General features: G+C 44.1%; 1 protein-coding gene across 1 annotated transcript in view; it reads right to left on the bottom strand.

Moving 5' to 3' along the window:
• Positions 1-20984, bottom strand: part of tspan17 (tetraspanin 17) — a 39680-nt gene extending 18696 nt beyond the window's left edge. The window contains exons 1-3 of the mRNA XM_031789511.1: positions 20337-20984; positions 9869-9919; positions 367-513 (exon numbers count right to left, since the gene is read on the bottom strand). Of these exons, the coding sequence (XP_031645371.1) occupies positions 367-513; positions 9869-9919; positions 20337-20435 (297 nt within the window). The 5' untranslated portion in view covers positions 20436-20984. The remainder of the gene's footprint in view (positions 1-366; positions 514-9868; positions 9920-20336) is intronic.
• Between the last annotated feature and the right edge of the window lie 411 nt (positions 20985-21395).

Raw genomic sequence — 21395 nt, forward strand, 5'->3', positions numbered from 1 at the left:
TCATTTACAGTAAGTAGCCAACTGCTATGAATGACATCAACTTTCAGATCAAACGAAGCCAGAGTTATTTTTGTGAATCAAACTAGGATGTCCCTCCCTCCCTCCCTCTCCTCTTCCCTCCTCTAAATAATACCTAAATGAAGACCTAAAAGGTGTGAACCAAGGTGTAAATTACTGAACTGCAAACCCAAAAGGTGTGGATAGCAGAGCAGAAAGTAGAAATTAACCATACGAGGTTCAATGTGGTATCGTCCAAGGCACACAGTCTAACCACCCCACAGAGAGATTAAACTAAGAAAGCCTGTGTGAGGAAGAAAGAGTTGAACTCTCTTAAGGAGAAATAAAACATATTTAATTTAAACTCACAAATTTGAGAAGCAAAGTGTTTTCCCGTAGCGCTCCGATGCAACCAGCGAATCCCAGGATGAACATGACTCCTCCCACTACGATGAACAGCCACACGGGGTCGAAACCTCCCAGGTCTGTTATGGAGGCCATGTTGGACAGCACCCCCTGCAGGACAGGAGGACCAAGGTGTTATTACAGAGGTATAGACAGACAGCACCCTAACCTCCCAGGTCTGTTATGGAGGCCATGTTGGACAGCACCCCCTGCAGGACAGGAGGACCAAGGTGTTATTACAGAGGTATAGACAGACAGCACCCTAACCTCCCAGGTCTGGTATGGAGGCCATGTTGGACAGCACCCCCTGCAGGACAGGAGGACCAAGGTGTTATTACAGAGGTATAGACAGACAGCACCCTAACCTCCCAGGTCTGTTATGGAGGCCATGTTGGACAGCACCCCCTGCAGGACAGGAGGACCAATGTGTTATTACAGAGGTATAGACAGACAGCACCCTAACCTCCCAGGTCTGGTATGGAGGCCATGTTGGACAGCACCCCCTGCAGGACAGGAGGACCAAGAGGTTATTACAGATGTATAGACAGACAGCACCCTAACCTCCCAGATCTGTTAGCGACACCATGTTGAACTGCACCCCCTAGAGGACAGGAGGACCATGAGGTTAATTCAGATGTGTTTTTTTACCACTGAAAGCATAAGACCCCAAAAGTAAAACAGTAAGAAATGGCAGTGATAGATCTGTAAGAAAGCAGTGAGAAAGCAGTGAGAAATGGCAGTGATAGATCTGTAAGAAAGCAGTGAGAAAGCAGTGAGAAAGCAGTGAGAAATGGCAGTGATAGATCTGTAAGAAAGCAGTGAGAAAGCAGTGAGAAAGCAGTGAGAAAGCAGTGAGAAATGGCAGTGATAGATCTGTAAGAAAGCAGTGAGAAAGCAGTGAGAAATGGCAGTGATAGATCTGTAAGAAAGCAGTGTTGTGCAACGTCTTCTTTGGCATGATATAATACAATACAACAACACACCTTACTGTCAGAGAGACACTAGGCATTCCACTGCCTTTCCCTTCCAGGACAATAAACAGACAGACAGCCCGCCCCCTGCTTTCCATAACACTCTGCTACCCCCTAACACTCTGCTTCCCCCTAACACTCTGCTACCCCCTAACACCCGGCTTCCCCCTAACACCCGGCTTCCCCCTAACACCCGGCTTCCTCCTAACACCCTGCTACCCCCTAACACTCTGCTACCCCCTAACACTCTGCTACCCCCTAACACTCTGCTACCCACTAACACTCTGCTTCCCCCTAACACCCTGCTTCCCCCTCTAAACCCCTGTGGCTGCGTACTGGTCAACTTCAGGTGACTTCCTCTCTTACTCTAGCAGCCCAATTCACATTCTGCCCTGAAGACATCCTTTCTCTTTCCCCGGAATTTATGCTGCAGTAGTTTGTGTCGGGGGTCAAGGGTCAGTCGGTTATTTCTGGAGAATTTCTCCTGTCTTACCCGGTGTCCTGTGTGAATTTAAGTATACTCCCTCTCTTTCTCGCTCGCTCTTTTTTGGGGGACCTGAGCTCTAGGACCATGCCTCAGGACTACCTGGCATGATGACTCCTTGCTGTCCCCAGTCCACCTGGCCGTGCTGCTGCTCCAGTTTCAACTGTTCTGCCTGCAGCTATGGAGTCCTGACCTGTTCACAGGACGTGCTACCTGTCCCAGACCTGCTGTTTTCAACTCTCTAGAGACAGCAGGAGTGGTAGAGATACTCTAAATGATTGGCTATGAAAAGCCAACTGACATTTACTCCTGAGATGCTGACTTGCTGCACCCTTGACAACTACTGTGATTATTATTATTCGACCATGCTGGTCATTTATGAACATTTGAACATCTTGGCCATGTTCTGTTATAATCTCCACCCGGCACAGCCAGAAGAGGACTGGCCACCCCTCAGAGCCTGGTTCCTCTCTAGGTTTCTTCCTAAGTTCCTGTCTTTCTAGGGAGTTTTTCCTAGCCACCGTGCTTCTACACCTGCATTGCTTGCTGTTTGGGGTTGTAGGCTGGGTTTCTGTACAGCACTTTGAGATATCAGCTGATGTAAGAAGGGCTATATAAATACATTTGATTGATTGATTGACATTGGAATTTGGCTTCTCGTGGAATTCTGAGCTCTAGTTTCTCCATTCTGTAGCCTTCTCAGGTGTTGTGTAATCCAAAAAAGAAACTGGGCCATGATCCTTGACCTCAACTGAGGCTACGGCACCACAGAATCATCTATGGCACAGATTCCTCTTGTGGTTCATATGATCCTTTTATATTGTGGTTACACAGGAAAATGGAGACCTACAAAAGGCTCTTTGTTGTCAAGCTAACCTTGACCTACAAAATACTGTGATATGACTTAGATCTTATGCATGACTTAATGTATTAAGAAAAAGCAACCTGTTGGAACATGAATTCAGTATGAATCCTAACATCATCCTAACAGCATTACAAAACAGCAGACCGTTTCCACATTGGCAATTAACATCTTGACTGGTCCATTTCCAGCTAATTAATGACCTAATTGACCATTTAGGAATTGTTAACCTGTAATGAGGTTCTGAATGTATCCCACTTTCAACACATCACAGAACAACATCTTCTACCTGACCTTCAGTTTATTGGGATGGACAGAAAGAGAGAGGGGGGGGGGGTGTAGAGCGAGGTAGAAGAGAGAGGGGGGGTATAGAGCGAGGGACAAGAGAGAGAGGGGGGGGGGGAAGCGAGGGAGAAGAAAGAGAAGGGGGGTGTAGCAAGAGGGAGAAGAGAGAGAGGGGGGGTGTAGCAAGAGGGAGAAGAGAGGGGGGGGTGTAGCGAGAGGGAGGGGAGAGAGGGGGGGGGTGTAGCGAGAGGGAGGGGAGAGAGAGGGGGGTGTAGCGAGAGGGGGGGGTGGAGAGGGGGAAGAGAGAGGGGGGGTGTAGCAAGAGGGAGAAGAGAGGGGGGGGTGTAGCGAGAGGGAGGGGAGAGAGAGGGGGGTGTAGCGAGAGGGGGGTGTGGAGAGGGGGAAGAGAGAGGGGGGGTGTAGCAAGAGGGAGAAGAGAGAGAGGGGGGGTGTAGCGAGAGGGAGGGGAGAGAGAGAGGGGGTGTAGAGAGAGGGAGAAGAGAGAGGGGGGTGTAGCAAGAGGGAGAAGAGAGAGAGGGGGGGTGTAGCGAGAGGGAGGGGAGAGAGAGGGGGGTGTAGCGAGAGGGAGGGGAGAGAGAGGGGGGGTGTAGCGAGGGGGAAGAGAGAGGGGGGGGGTGTAGAGCGAGGGGGAAGAGAGAGGGGGGGGGTGTAGAGAGAGGGAGAAGAGAGAGGGGGGGGTGTAGCAAGAGGGAGAAGAGAGAGAGAGGGGGGGTGTAGCGAGAGGGAGGGGGAGAGAGAGGGGGTGTAGCGAGAGGGAGGGGAGAGAGAGGGGGGTGTAGCGAGGGGAAGAGAGAGGGGGGGGGGTGTAGAGCGAGGGGGAAGAGAGAGATGGGGGTTGTAGAGAGAAGGAGAAGATTGAGAGAGCGAGAGATGAAGGTAGAGGTAGACAGAGAGAGAGCAGAGGACAGAAAGAGAGACTGAGGTTAGAGACAGAGAGGGGCAAAGAAAGCGAGAATCCACAATGTTATTACCCAGACTGACATTAAAATATGTCATCTAATCTGTAGTTATCTGCTGTCAGACATACCGCGTCCTAGATACAAAGACATAACTAATATGTCTGATGGTGATCGCTGTCTCTCAAATGTAAAGCATATGGTTTCTCATTGTGGTATTGGTTGTGGTATTGGTTGTTGTATTGGTTGTGGTATTGGTTGTTGTATTGGTTGTGGTATTGGTTGTTGTATTGGTTGTGGTATTGGTTGTGGTATTGGTTGTTGTATTGGTTGTGGTATTGGTTGTGGTATTGGTTGTGGTATTGGTTGTTGTATTGGTTGTGGTATTGGTTGTTGTATTGGTTGTGGTATTGGTTGTTGTATTGGTTGTGGTATTGGTTGTGGTATTGGATGTGGTATTGGTTGTGGTATTGGATGTGGTATTGGTTGTTGTGTGAGGGTCTGGTAAACACAATGACAATTCCCCAATATTTTAAAAGTAATGTCATTGTAATCTAAATGTAAAATTAGAGTTTTCTATTTAGCCAGCCGTAGCTGTTAACTAACAAGGTTCTTCATTATTGAGGGAAATCAGGGTAAAGTCACAGTGCTGGGATGAAGGGAGGTCAGGGTAAAGTCACAGTGCTGGGATGAACGGAGGTCAGGGTAAAGTCACAGTGCTGGGCTGAACGGAGGTCAGGGTAAAGTCACAGTGCTGGGCTGAACGGAGGTCAGGGTAAAGTCACAGTGCTGGGCTGAACGGAGGTCAGGGTAAAGTCACAGTGCTGGGCTGAACGGAGGTCAGGGTAAAGTCACAGTGCTGGGATGAACGGAGGTCAGGGTAAAGTCACAGTGCTGGGCTGAAGGGAGTTCAGGTTAAAGTCACAGTGCTGGGATGAACGGAGGTCAGGTTAAAGTCACAGTGCTGGGCTGAAGGGAGGTCAGGGTAAAGTCACAGTGCTGGGCTGAAGGGAGTTCAGGGTAAAGTCACAGTGCTGGGCTGAAGGGAGTTCAGGGTAAAGTCACAGTGCTGGGCTGAAGGGAGTTCAGGGTAAAGTCACAGTGCTGGGCTGAAGGGAGGTCAGGGTAAAGTCACAGTGCTGGGCTGAACAGAGGTCAGGGTAAAGTCACAGTGCTGGGCTGAAGGGAGTTCAGGGTAAAGTCACAGTGCTGGGCTGAAGGGAGTTCAGGGTAAAGTCACAGTGCTGGGCTGAAGGGAGTTCAGGGTAAAGTCACAGTGCTGGCTGAAGGGAGTTCAGGGTAAAGTCACAGTGCTGGGCTGAAGGGAGGTCAGGGTAAAGTCTGTATTTAACGCCCCAGGCTACCCTGATATCAGTACGTATTTAACGCCCCCCCAGGCTACCCTGACATCAGTATGTATTTAACCCCCCAGGCTACCCTGATATCAGTACGTTTTTAACCCCCCCCCAGGCTACCCTGACATCAGTATGTATTTAACCACCCAGGCTACCCTGACATCAGTATGTATGTATGTATCCGTTTTATCACCAAAGCCCCATATACTACCCACCATTGCGACCTGTACGCTCTCGTTGGCTGGCCCTCGCTTCATACTCGTCGCCAAACCCACTGGCTCCATGTCATCTACAAGACCCTGCTAGGTAAAGTCCCCCCTTATCTCAGCTCGCTGGTCACCATAGCATCTCCCACCTGTAGCACACGCTCCAGCAGGTATATCTCTCTAGTCACCCCCAAAACCAATTCTTTCTTTGGCCGCCTCTCCTTCCAGTTCTCTGCTGCCAATGACTGGAACGAACTACAAAAATCTCTGAAACTGGAAACACTTATCTCCCTCACTAGCTTTAAGCACCAACTGTCAGAGCAGCTCACAGATTACTGCACCTGTACATAGCCCACCTATAATATAGTTGCACATTCTTCCATTGCAAAACTACCATTCCAGTATTTTACTTGCTATATTGTATTTACTTTGCCATCATGGCCTTTTTTGCCTTTACCTCCCTTCTCACCTCATTTGCTCACATTGTATATAGACTTGTTTATACTGCATTATTGACTGTATGTTTGTTTTTACTCCATGTGTAACTCTGTGTCGTTTTATCTGTCGAACTGCTTTGCTTTATCTTGGCCAGGTCTCAATTGTAAATGAGAACTTGTTCTCAACTTGCCTACCTGGTTAAATAAAGGTAAAATAAATAAAATAAATAAATAAATGTATTTAACCCCCCAGGCTACCCTGACATCAGTATGTATTATTCCATCCAGGCTACCCTGACATCAGTATGTATTTAACCCCCCAGGCTACCCTGACATCAGTGTGTATTTAACCCTCCAGGCTACCCTGACATCAGTATGTATTTAACCCTCCAGGCTACCCTGACATCAGTATGTATTTAACCCCCCAGGCTACCCTGATATCAGTATGTATTATTCCATCCAGGCTACCCTGACATCAGTATGTATTTAACCCCCCAGGCTACCCTGACATCAGTATGTATTAATCCATTCAGGCTACCCTGACATCAGTATGTATTTAACCCCCCAGGCTACCCTGACATCAGTATGTATTAATCCATTCAGGCTACCCTGACATCAGTATGTATTTAACCCTCCAGGCTACCCTGACATCAGTATGTATTATTCCATCCAGGCTACCCTGACATCAGTATGTATTTAACCCCCCAGGCTACCCTGACATCAGTATGTATTTAACCCCCCAGGCTACCCTGACATCAGTATGTATTAATCCATTCAGGCTACCCTGACATCAGTATGTATTATTCCATCCAGGCTACCCTGACATCAGTATGTATTTAACCCCCCAGGCTACCCTGACATCAGTATGTATTATTCCCTCCAGGCTACCCTGACATCAGTATGGATTTAACCCTCCAGGCTACCCTGACATCAGTATGTATTTAACCGTCCAGGCTACCCTGACATTAGTATGTATTAGTCCATCCAGGCTACCCTGACATCAGTATGTATTATTCCCTCCAGGCTACCCTGACATCAGTATATATTTAACCCCCCAGGCTACCCTGACATCAGTATGTATTATTCCCTCCAGGCTACCCTGACTTCAGTATGCATTATTCCCTCCAGGCTACCCTGACATCAGTATGTATTTAACCCTCCAGGATACCCTGACATCAGTGTGTATTATTCCATCCAGGCTACCCTGACATCAGTATGTATTTACCCCCCCAGGCTACCCTGACATCAGTATGTATTTAACCCCCCAGGCTACCCTGATGTCAGTATGTATTTAACCACCCAGGCTACCCTGACATCAGTATGTATTTAACCCTCCAGGCTACCCTGACATCAGTATGTATTTAACCCCCCAGGCTACCCTGACATCAGTATGTATTTAACCCTCCAGGCTACCCTGACATCAGTATCTATTATTCCATCCAGGCTACCCTGACCTCAGCATGTATTTAACCCCCCCAGGCTACCCTGACATCAGTATGTATTATTCCATCCAGGCTACCCTGACATCAGTATGTATTATTCCATCCAGGCTACCCTGACCTCAGCATGTATTTAACCCCCCCCAGGCTACCCTGACATCAGTATGTATTTAACCCCCCAGGCTACCCTGACATCAGTGTGTATTTAACCCTCCAGGCTACCCTGACATCAGTATGTATTTAACCCCCCAGGCTACCCTGACATCAGTATGTATTTAACCCCCCAGGCTACCCTGACATCAGTATGTATTTAACCCCCCAGGCTACCCTGACATCAGTATGTATTTAACCCTCCAGGCTACCCTGACATCAGTATGTATTTAACCCCCCAGGCTACCCTGACATCAGTATGTATTTAACCCCCCAGGCTACCCTGACATCAGTATGTATTATTCCATCCAGGCTACCCTGACATCAGTATGTATTTAACCCTCCAGGCTACCCTGACATCAGTATGTATTATTCCATCCAGGCTACCCTGACATCAGTATGTATTTAACCCCCCAGGCTACCCTGACATCAGTATGTATTATTCCCTCCAGGCTACCCTGACATCAGTATGTATTTAACCCTCCAGGCTACCCTGACATTAGTATGTATTTAACCCTCCAGGCTACCCTGACATCAGTATGTATTAATCCATTCAGGCTACCCTGACATCAGTATGTATTTACCCCCCCCCTGCCTACCCTGACATCAGTATGTATTTAACCCTCCAGGCTACCCTGACATCAGTATGTATTTAACCCTCCAGGCTACCCTGACATCAGTATGTATTATTCCCTCCAGGCTACCCTGACATCAGTATGTATTAGTCCCTCCAGGCTACCCTGACATCAGTATATATTTAACCCTCCAGGCTACCCTGACATCAGTATGTATTATTCCATCCAGGCTACCCTGACATCAGTATGTATTATTCCCTCCAGGCTACCCTGACATCAGTATGTATTATTCCATCCAGGCTACCCTGACCTCAGCATGTATTTAACCCCCCCAGGCTACCCTGACATCAGTATGTATTTAACCCCCCAGGCTACCCTGACATCAGTATGTATTTAACCCCCCCAGGCTACCCTGACATCAGTATGTATTTAACCCCCCAGGCTACCCTGATGTCAGTATGTATTTAACCCCCCAGGCTACCCTGATGTCAGTATGTATTTAACCCCCCAGGCTACCCTGATGTCAGTATGTATTTAACCCCCCAGGCTATCCTGACATCAGTATGTATTTAACCCCCCAGGCTACCCTGACATCAGTATGTATTATTCCATCCAGGCTACCCTGACATCAGTATGTATTTAACCCCCCAGGCTACCCTGACATCAGTATGTATTATTCCCTCCAGGCTACCCTGACATCAGTATGTATTTAACCCTCCAGGCTACCCTGACATTAGTATGTATTAGTCCATCCAGGCTACCCTGACATCAGTATGTATTATTCCCTCCAGGCTACCCTGACATCAGTATGTATTTAACCCTCCAGGCTACCCTGACATCAGTATGTATTATTCCCCCCAGGCTACCCTGACATCAGTATGTATTAGTCCCTCCAGGCTACCCTGACATCAGTATATATTTAACCCTCCAGGCTACCCTGACATCAGTATGTATTATTCCATCCAGGCTACCCTGACATCAGTATGTATTATTCCCTCCAGGCTACCCTGACATCAGTATGTATTTAACCCCCCAGGCTACCCTGACATCAGTATGTATTTAACCCTCCAGGCTACCCTGACATCAGTATGTATTTAACCCCCCAGGCTACCCTGACATCAGTATGTATTTAACCCCCCAGGCTACCCTGACGTCAGTGTGTATTTAACCCTCCAGGCTACCCTGACATCAGTATGTATTTAACCCTCCAGGCTACCCTGACATCAGTATGTATTTAACCCCCCAGGCTACCCTGAAATCAGTATGTATTTAACCCTCCAGGCTACCCTGACAACAGTGTGTATTTAACCCTCCAGGCTACCCTGACATCAGTATGTATTTAACCCTCCAGGCTACCCTGACATCAGTATGTATTTAACCCCCCAGGCTACCCTGACATCGGTATGTATTTAACCCTCCAGGCTACCCTGACATCAGTATGTATTTAACCCTCCAGGCTACCCTGACATCAGTATGTATTTAACCCCCCAGGCTACCCTGATATCAGCATGCTATTCCACCAATTCAAATAGCATTTACAGGTGCTCAAATAAGAGAGTTTCAACAATACCTGACACAGATCAATGCAAAATATTCACCAGAAAAGTCAGTTCGATCACGGTGAAAAATCAGACTTCTCTTCTGCTGTTAGCCAAACAACCAGAGAAAAGCAGTATGTTTGCTAGTTATGTATTTTCATTAAAGATATTTTGTTTAGAATTTGGACTATCCGGATACCTGAAAAAAAAATGTCCTGAAAATATTTGACTAATAAATGTTTCTTACCTTCTCGGCCCATGCCCACAGTCCTATGCCCAGGAAGGCTGCTCCCAGTAACTGTTGAATAAAACACAGAAACAAAAGGTTACCTGACATACAAACACTGCACATATTCCATCACAGTAAACTGACTGTACACATATACACTACATTAGCAAAAGTATGTGGATACCTACTCGTCAAACATTTCATTCTAAAATCATGGACACCAATAAGGAGTTATTAATGCTCCCCCCCCCCCTTTGCTGCTATAACAGTCTTCACTCTTCTGGGAAGTCTTTCCACTTGATGTTGGAACATTGCTGAGGTGACTTGCTTCCATTCAGCCACGAGCATTAGTGAGCACTGATTTTGGGCGATTAGGCCTGGCTCACAGATGGCTTTCCAATTCATCCCAAAGGTGTTCGATGGGGTTGAGGTCAGGGCTCTGTGCAGGCCAGTCGACTTCTTCCACAAAACCATTTCCGTACAGACCTCGGTTTGTGCACGGAGGCATTGTTATGCTGAAACAGGAAAGGGCCTTGCACAAACAGTTTCCACAAAGTCATCTAGAATGTCATTGTATGTTGGGCGCAGGTAGCATTCTCCTGGCATCTGCCAAACTCAGATTTGTCCATTGGATTGTCAGATGGATAAGCATGATTCATCACTCCATAATCCAATGGCGGCGAGTTTTACACCAGTCTAGCCGGCGCTTGGCATTGAGCATGGTGATCTTATGCTTGTATGTGGCTGCTCAGCCATGGAAACCCATTTCATGAAGCTTCAGACAAACAGTTCTTGAGCTGACGTTGCTTCCAGAGGCAGTTTGGACCTCAGTAGTGAGTGTTACAACCGAATATAGAAGATTTTTACGCTCTTCAGCACTCGGCGGTCCTGTTATGTGAGGTTGTGTGGCCTACCACTTCTCGGCTGAGCCGTTGTTGCTCCTACATGTTTGCACTTCATAACAGCACTTACAGTTGACCGGGGCAGGTCTAACAGGGAAGAAAGTTTGCAAACTGACTTGTTGGAAAGGTGGCATCCTATGATGGTGCAACGTTGAAAGTTACTGAGCTCTTCAGTAAGGCCATTCTACAGCCAATGTTTGTCTATGGAGATTGCATGGCAGTGTGCTCAATTTTATACACTTGTCAGCAACGGGTGTGGCTGAAATAGACAAATACACTCATTTGAAGAGGTGTCCACATACTTTTGTATAGATAGTTGTTAGCAGTTGATGTTACTCGTCAGTAACACAGACCAAAGAAAATCAGAGGGAGACAAATAGGTTTATTCAAAGAGAACAGTATAGTCAAGTAGAGTATAATTCAGTACCGTAGAGTTCAATACAGTACATTAGAGTATAGCACAGTACTGTAGAGTTCAATACAGTACATTAGAGTATAGCACAGTACTGTAGAGTTCAATACAGTACAATAGAGTATAGTACAGTACCGTAGGGTTTAATACAGTACAGTATAGTTCAGTACCCTAGAGTCCGATACAGTACTGTATAGTTCAGTACCCTAGAGTCCGATACAGTACAGTATAGTTCAGTACCGTAGTCCGATACAGTACAGTACAGTATAGTTCAGTACCCTAGAGTCCGATACAGTACATTAGAGTATAGTTCAGTACCCTAGAGTCCGATACAGTACAGTAGAGTATAGTTCAGTACCGTAGAGTGTAATACAGTACAGTATAGTTCAGTACCCCAGAGTCCGATACAGTACAGTAGAGTATAGTTCAGTACCGTAGAGTTTAATACAGTACAGTATAGTTCAGTACCCCAGAGTCCGATACAGTACAGTAGAGTATAGTTCAGTACCCTAGAGTCCGATACAGTACATTAGAGTATAGTTCAGTACCCTAGAGTCCAATACAGTACAGTAGAGTATAGTTCAGTACCCTAGAGTCCGATACAGTACATTAGAGTATAGTTCAGTACCCTAGAGTCCGATACAGTACAGTAGAGTATAGTTCAGTACCGTAGAGTCCGATACAGTACAGTAGAGTATAGTTCAGTACCCTAGAGTCCGATACAGTACAGTAGAGTATAGTTCAGTAGCCCAGAGTCCGATACAGTACAGTAGAGTATAGTTCAGTACCCCAGAGTCCGATACAGTACAGTATAGTTCAGTACAAAAGGACATTAACGCTTGTCTGGTTGCCTGAGAAGCAGTTCACACACATGTTCAGTTGATGAAACCAATGCTGCATACATCGGTTGTAAAACAATCTCTGAAGCGCTCACAATTGGCCAGGATTCTCCTCTATTCAGTACTGGCCATGTAATTCTGACAAAGTAAAAAAATATTCTTAGAATAGCCTAATTGATAAAAAACTCCAATGCTGTCAAGATCTCCCCTGAACACTGAATATTTATAAATAGATAAACATCTCAGTTGACTACCTCACCCACCTGGTTCACTGAATGAGGAATTATTTTAAAAGACATATCAAGCATTTGGTTGTAATGTCGCAGGGTGGCCAACCATCCTCCAGGAGAGATACTGGGTGAGCAGGGTGGCCAAACATCCTCCAAGAGAGATACTGGGTGAGCAGGGTGGCCAACCATCCTCCAGGAGAGATACTGGGTGAGCAGGGTGGCCAACCATCCTCCAGGAGAGATACTGGGTGAGCAGGGTGGCCAACCATCCTCCAAGAGAGATACTGGGTGAGCAGGGTGGCCAACCATCCTCCAGGAGAGATACTGGGTGAGCAGGGTGGCCAACCATCCTCCAGGAGAGATACTGGGTGAGCAGGGTGGCCAACCATCCTCCAGGAGAGATACTGGGTGAGCAGGGTGGCCAACCATCCTCCAGGAGAGATACTGGGTGAGCAGGGTGGCCAACCATCCTCCAAGAGAGATACTGGGTGAGCAGGGTGGCCAACCATCCTCCAGGAGAGATACTGGGTGAGCAGGGTGGCCAACCATCCTCCAGGAGAGATACTGGGTGAGCAGGGTGGCCAACCATCCTCCAGGAGAGATACTGGGTGAGCAGGGTGGCCAACCATCCTCCAGGAGAGATACTGGGTGAGCAGGGTGGCCAACCATCCTCCAGGAGAGATACTGGGTGAGCAGGGTGGCCAACCATCCTCCAGGAGAGATACTGGGTGAGCAGGGTGGCCAACCATCCTCCAGGAGAGATACTGGGTGAGCAGGGTGGCCAACCATCCTCCAGGAGAGATACTGGGTGAGCAGGGTGGCCAACCATCCTCCAGGAAAGATACTGGGTGAGCAGGGTGGCCAACCATCCTCCAGGAGAGATACTGGGTGAGCAGGGTGGCCAACCATCCTCCAGGAGAGATACTGGGTGAGCAGGGAGACCAACCAACCTGGTTGAGGGAATGCCAAGAGTGTGCAAAGCTGTCATTAAGGCAAAGGGTGGCTACTTTGAAGAATCTCAAATCAACACTTTTTTGGTTACTACATGATTCCACATGTGTTATTTCATAGTGTTGGTGTCTTCACTATTATTCTACAATGTAGAAAATAGTCCAAATAAAGAAAAAACCCTGGAATGAGTAGGTGTGTCCAAACGTCTGACTGGTACTGTACGTCTACGATAGGTTCAGATTTAGTCCAGTCCGGTCTGTCAATATCCATTGGTGTCCGGTGTCAGTGCTCAGTGGGTGAGGATGCTGGGTACAGTGAATGGAAAGAGAGGGTGCTCATGGGTAGGTGTCAGTAAAAGCTGGGAGAGGAGACATTAACGAGAGCAAGAGGTTGTTCAGACAAATTGTTTTAAAAAGGGATGATTTTGGGAATGTGGCACTTTATCTAGAGTCAAATGAACTCGTGGATACCATTTATATTGACAAACCAAACAAACCAAAACAAAGGCAAAGTCTTCTCATGCTTTGTTGATTTCAAAAAAGCCTTTGACTCAATTTGTCTGCTATACAAATTGATGGAAAGTGGCGTAGGGGGTAAAACATACGACATTATAAAATCCATGTACACAAACAACAAGTGTGCGGTTAAAATGGGCAAAAAAACACACATTTCTTCACACAGGGTCGTGGGGTGAGACAGGGATGCAGCTTAAGCCCCACCCTTTTCAACATATAGATCAACAAATTGGCGCCTGACAAGACTAAATGGATTTTTATTGATGTATTATATTAAGTTAAAATAAATGTTAATTCAGTATTGTTGTCATTATTACAAATAATAAAATAAAAAAATATAAAAAAATATAAAAAATATATTTAAGAAAATAATAAAAAAAAAAATTTAAGCGGCAGATTAATCGGTATCAGCTTTTTTGGTCCTCCAATAATCGGTATCGGTGTTGAAAAATCATGATCGGTCGACCTCTACTGGGGAGTACACCAGAGTGAGTCCAGGTGAGGTATTAGCTGGAGATCAGACGTTAGTGTAGTCCCATCAAACTAATCCAGTGTGATTAGCGAGATAGAAACGCTCACTCAACTGCTCTCTCTCTCTCTCTACATCGCTCTCTCGCACTCCCTCCATCTCTCTCTCTCACTCTCCCTCCATCTCTCCATCTCTCTCTCTCCCTCTCTCCCCCTCCCTCCCTCTCTCTCGTGCTCTCCCTCCATCTCTCTCTCGCGCTCCCTCCATCTCTCTCTCTCGCGCTCTCCCTCCATCTCTCTCGCGCTCCCCCTCCATCTCTCTCGCGCTCCCTCCATCTCCACCTCTCTCTCCATCTCTCATGTTTGGGTGTATGTATCATAATCACACTGCGGTTAGGGATTCCATCCTATCTCCATGTGGACAGTAGGATTATAGACAGTTGGGGGGAGAAGCTCTCCTTAATCCATATGATCCTGTTTCACTCTGAGGCGTAGGTTGAGTGTGTGTTAACCTCAGTTTACCCAACTTTAACCCTAGGCTACACAACCAGTCCCATGCTCATCTCAGTGCTTTAAATAAACTAGGGAAGGGCCTACATACTAGACACTTTCATCAACAGATGAATGAATGACCTTTCAAAGCCAACCACTTTCATTGGTTATATACTCTGCTGATGATACGACACACACACAAAAAGATTCAAAAACATTCCCAATTCACCACATCTCATACTGTGTAATCAACGTAGGGCCTATCAAACGAGTGGATGTGTTATCTGGGTTGCAACAAACCACACAACTGCCTTTCCCAAGGACTAGACTACATTAAAGATATTTACAGAGTTGTATAATGTTATAGTAGAGACCTGATATTTACAGTTGTATAATGTTATAGCGGAGACCTGATATTTACAGAGTTGTATAATCTCGGTGGCAGGGTAGCCTAGTGGTTAAAGCATTGTAACCGGAAGGTTGCGAGTTCAAACCCCCGAGCTGACACGGTACAAATCTGTCGTTCTGCCCCTGAACAGGCAGTTAACCCACTGTTCCCAGGCCGTCATTGAAAATAAGAATGTGTTCTTAACTGACTTGCCTGGTTAAATAAAGGTACAAAAAAAAAATTTTTTTTAATTTAAAAAAATAGTAGAGACCTGATATTTACAGAGTTGTATAATGTTACAGTAGAGACCTGATATTTACAGAGTTGTATAATGTTACAGTAGAGACCTGATATTTACAGTGTTGTATAATGTTACAGTAGAGACCTGATATTTACAGAGTTGTATAATGTTACAGTAGAGACCTGATATTTACAGAGTTGTATAATGTTACAGTAGAGACCTGATATTTACAGAGTTGTATAATGTTACAGTAGAGACCTGATATTTACAGAGTTGTATAATGTTACAGTAGAAAACCTGATATTTACAGAGTTGTATAATGTTACAGTAGAGACCTGATATTTACAGAGTTGTATAATGTTACAGTAGAGACCTGATATTTACAGAGTTGTATAATGTTACAGTAGATACCTGATATTTACAGAGTTGTATAATGTTACAGTAGAGACCTGATATTTACAGAGTTGTATAATGTTACAGTAGAGACCTGATATTTACAGAGTTGTATAATGTTACAGTAGAGACCTGATATTTACAGAGTTGTATAATGTTACAGTAGAGACCTGATATTTACAGAGTTGTATAATGTTACAGTAGAGACCTGATATTTACAGTTGTATAATGTTACAGTAGAGACCATAAGGTTCATGCAGATAACTCAGAAACTCTGAGCCTCCATCTTCTAAACCATCTGGTAATTACAACCCTGTAAAGGTTCGCAGAACATCTGAGAAGTAGAGTGAAAAACGTGATTAATTACAATGTGGATAAGAGACAGTCAGCTAATTTTGTTTACAAGCTAGATTAGTAGTTCTTAACTGGTTTATCCTCGGCACCCAAAATACAATCTGGAGAAAAGGCTTTATATTTACGCTACATTGATAGTAAATGTAGCAATTACATAACAACAAGGGAACAACATTCTCACCTCTTTCATTGTCAATAATAAAATGTTGCCCATATTCTTGCCGAAGAATATTAAACTCACTTGAGACCAAAAAAAAAAAAAATCTACCAAAATGCCATTGCCGATAGTTCTGTTTGAAGAAAATTTGTTCAGAGATGAAATGATTTACAATCGTAAATTAACAATTATACACACTAACTTCATCATTCAAACAAATGTTATGTTTTTACTCCAAAAAAAACGCGACCCACCAGCTGAGGATCACTGAGCTAGACAGGTAGGTGTTATTTCTGGAAGTCAACAACTTGCCAAAATGACCATTAGAAAAAAATCTGGAGGCCTAGTAGGTCTCAAGTTAGCTAGCCTACTTCCTTATAGGTCTAGCAGTTAGCCTAGCAGCATATTGGATGACTGTCGTTCATATTCCATTCACCCAGTTCAATGTAACATTGATACGTTTAGGATACTAAATTATACTTTAATGTTCCCTATACCCATAAGGTTGCTACAACCTAGACTACAAAAGGAGTTTCTATTGGACAAATTCAAAGATGTCCCGTCTCCTTCTGTTTAAGAAACATTTGCAATAAAAAACAAAAGGAGTTTCTATTGGACAAATTCAAAGATGTCCCGTCTCCTTCTGTTTAAGAAACATTTGCAATAAAAATCGGAGGAATGAATGCACCCCTGAAGCACCGCACACACAGTTCAAATCAAATTGTATTGGTCACATGCGCCGAATGCAACAGGTGTAGTCTCTACAGTGAAATGCTAACTTACGTCCCAACAAAGCAGAGTTGAAAAAAATATACTTTCTTTGAGTTAAAAGGAAATAGTATAAAAATAACATGGTTATATACAGGAAGTACCAGGTAATACCATGGCTATATACAGGGAGTACCAGGTAGTAACATGGTTATATACAGGGAGTACCAGGTAGTAACATGGTTATATACAGGGAGTACCAGGTAGTAACATGGTTATATACAGGAAGTACCAGGTAGTAACATGGTTATATACAGGAAGTACCAGGTAGTAACATGGTTATATACAGGGAGTACCAGGTAATAACATGGTTATATACAGGGAGTACCAGGTAATAACATGGTTATATACAGGGAGTACCTGGTAGTAACATGGTTATATACAGGAAGTACCAGGTAATAACATGGTTATATACAGGAAGTACCTGGTAGTAACATGGTTATATACAGGGAGTACCAGGTAATAACATGGTTATATACAGGGAGTACCTGGTAGTAACATGGTTATATACAGGGAGTACCAGGTAATAACATGGTTATATACAGGGAGTACCAGGTAATAACATGGTTATATACAGGGAGTACCAGGTAATAACATGGTTATATACAGGAAGTACCTGGTAGTAACATGGTTATATACAGGGAGTACCAGGTAATAACATGGTTATATACAGGGAGTACCAGGTAATAACATGGTTATATACAGGGAGTACCAGGTAATAACATGGTTATATACAGGGAGTACCAGGTAATAACATGGTTATATACAGGGAGTACCAGGTAATAACATGGTTATATACAGGGAGTACCAGGTAGTAACATGGTTATATACAGGAAGTACCAGGTAATAACATGGTTATATACAGGAAGTACCAGGTAATAACATGGTTATATACAGGGAGTACCAGGTAATAACATGGTTATATACAGGGAGTACCAGGTAATAACATGGTTATATACAGGAAGTACCAGGTAGTAACATGGTTATATACAGGAAGTACCAGGTAGTAACATGGTTATATACAGGGAGTACCAGGTAATAACATGGTTATATACAGGAAGTACCAGGTAGTAACATGGTTATATACAGGAAGTACCAGGTAATAAACAAGGTTATATACAGGAAGTACATGGTAATAACATGGTTATATACAGGAAGTACCTGGTAGTAACATGGTTATATACAGGAAGTACCTGGTAATAACATGGTTATATACAGGAAGTACCTGGTAGTAACATGGTTATATACAGGGAGTACCTGGTAATAACATGGTTATATACAGGAAGTACCTGGTAGTAACATGGTTATATACAGGAAGTACCAGGTAATAACATGGTTATATACAGGGAGTACCAGGTAATAACATGGTTATATACAGGGAGTACCAGGTAATAACATGGTTATATACAGGGAGTACCAGGTAATAACATGGTTATATACAGGGAGTACCAGGTAATAACATGGTTATATACAGGGAGTACCAGGTAATAACATGGTTATATACAGGGAGTACCAGGTAGTAACATGGCTATATACAGGGAGTACCAGGTAGTAACATGGCTATATACAGGAAGTACCAGGTAGTAACATGGCTATATACAGGAAGTACTAGTACCTAGTCAATGTTCAGGGGTACGAGGTAGTTGAGGTACATGTGGGAAGGGGTAAGTGCCTAGGCAATCAGGATAGATAATAAACAGAGTAGCAGCAGTGTATGAAAGACTGTCTATGTGTGAGTGTGTGTGTCGTCAAAATGCACATGTGTGTGTGTGTGTGTCACAGGAGGTTGGTGGCACCTTAATTGGGGAGGATGGGCTCGTGGTAATGGCTGGAGAGGAATTAGGGGAATGGTATCAAATGCATAAAATAAAACAAATGGTTTCCATGTATTTGACGCCAATCTATTTGCTTCGTTCCAGACATTATTATGAGCCACCCTTCCCTTAGCAGCCTCCACTGGTGTGTGTTTGCATGTATGTGTGTGTTGGAATGTCAGTCTAGTGAGTGTGTGGGTAGAGTCCAGTGAGTGTGTGGGTAGAGTCCAGTGAGTGTGTGGGTAGAGTCCAGTGAGTGTGTGGGTAGTGTCCAGTGAGTGTGTGGGTAGACATTGTAACATTGCAAAAATCTGAAACTTTCTGTCCAAAAATGATGACGTTCATATTTGCATGGCACGGTGGAGATCACACAAAAAACTAAACATTTTCCACAGGTCAGAGAGGCAGACTGCAAAGTTTAGACAAACCCCAAATGTTGCAAACCAAATCCTTGTCTAATAGCATGGGGAAATATTATCTAGACACTTTTTACTATGGGAGATTAAGTTTATAAATTGACTGGCTGGAATGTGGGACAGTGGAAGAGAATTATTAAATCTAATAGAATTGTTCACAGGTATTACCTGAAGAATTCAGGGATTGTGGCACTATAACTCCCTGCTATCACCCAATCAGCACCCAAACAACCAGTTTTATAATTACTACTTAGGCTTCCAACATGAAATAATGTCCCTGGCTAGTAGCCTATCAGCTCTTTGTGTGTGACCATGACAGTGTTGCTGACAATGGACTCAGTGGCTACTGTGTACTGTACACTAGCTCACTGTCTAAGCCATGCTTTAAGAGGTGTGTATGGGCGGAGTAGGTTAGCTCAGAGTGAGAGTGGCTATTGTATGAGGTTAACAGGCACGGATAGGACAGGCATTAAGGCAGTAGAGTACAGAGACAGTTAGCTAGCTGTCTGACTCCAATAGCCCAACACACATAGGCCTATACACACCCAAACCTACCCTACAAACAGCTATTCATCAGAACTATGGGGAGCACCCACCCACAGTGTAAGTTACTACCTACTATTGTTGGCATTCTGCTGTCCTACATTACTATCACATTAGGGCTGCTGGGAACCACACAATAGACTTCACACAAATAGGCACAATAATGCCCAATGAGTCAAATATTAGCAGATGGATGATTGATCATAAAACAGTTATATATATATATATGAGAGAGAGAGAGAGAGAGAGAGAGAGAGGGGGGAAATTGGAAAATTGACCGTTTCAAATTAACAAATCACTAATAAATGGTGGGATGCATAAATTACGTATGACACATTCACCTGGCAGATGATCACTGTCAAGAAAGGTAGCTAGCATCACCAAATCAATAACAGGAAATGATCACTATCTAATGGGACTAACTTACTGAACAGTATTTTAGGATTTATTCGATAAAGAACATCGGAATATAGTTTTAGGGCTAGGCGATCGAGCATAGTTTTAACTTGTTTAGTTCATTTGTCTCTTTCGGGCAGCACTAGAAAAACTCTTGTTTATAATAATTACATGCAGGTGTGAAATACAAAAATGTCAGCTACTTACCCAAAATATGATGTTAAATCCAAACAAGAAGTATTTGACACCGCAGCTCACTTCGGCTCCTTTAAAATGCTGGCGTTTTTGACTGCTAACGTTACTCATCCTGTAAACGTCGAGGCTAACTAGCTAGCTAGCTAACAATGTAGACGTCACTGGTTAGTTAGCTAACCTACAATCACGACAATGACAAACTAACTACTATTTGTGTAACACACAAGCTAACTATCTCCATAAAACAACTTTGAGAAGAAAGAATATTCAGCTAGCTAGCCAGCCAAATCACAAATACATCGCCGGCTAGCTAGTTAGCCTACTAGCTAACAACAGAACCAAAAACACTTTTGGATGTGTAAACAAAATATACATTCATCTGCGGTTCAACGTACAACGTTACTCTCCATAACTAAACATATAGTTGAAAGCTAAAAATAAAAAAAATCCAAAGAATTACTTTGTTTTGTTGATTATATATATATAGTCGATTTCTCCCGTTCATAGCATTTGGTTGTTTTACATTTCACCTTTTCTTGTTGACAACAACCGTCGTTGTCATATGAACTGAGCTGAAGAAACCCATCTGGACAAGTTGTATATCTAGAGCGAGACCTGCACTGGGGTTATTCAGGGACCGGCACTGCTGTTTTTTTCCCCCACTGGTGCAGTACCCAGACCAAACAGAACAATGGTGAATAATGAACATACCCCTCTGAAAACAATTTAGCTATTTGTACAACATAAATAACGTACCAATAATAATATATACCAAGTAAGAGGCACTGGTAATTCTTCAATTTGCTATTTGACAGTTTAAAATGTTACTTAAAAAAATCATGACATGTAAACCTTGTACAACTACTAAACTAAAACAACAACAAAAATTAAGCAATACATAATAAGACAAAAATGTGCAGCAATTAACAACTTTAAATATATGGGGGGGGGGGGGGGGGGGGGGTGCTGTGGCTGTGAGCCTATCAGTGATAGTCTGGCTAACACTTAACTCTCCAAATCCTCCTGATATCAGGGTCTAGAAGGAATGGCTCTTTGACCTTGTTGGCACAA

This window comes from Oncorhynchus kisutch, linkage group LG15 (genome assembly GCF_002021735.2).
Source record: "Oncorhynchus kisutch isolate 150728-3 linkage group LG15, Okis_V2, whole genome shotgun sequence".
NCBI classification, from domain to species: Eukaryota; Metazoa; Chordata; class Actinopteri; order Salmoniformes; family Salmonidae; genus Oncorhynchus; species Oncorhynchus kisutch.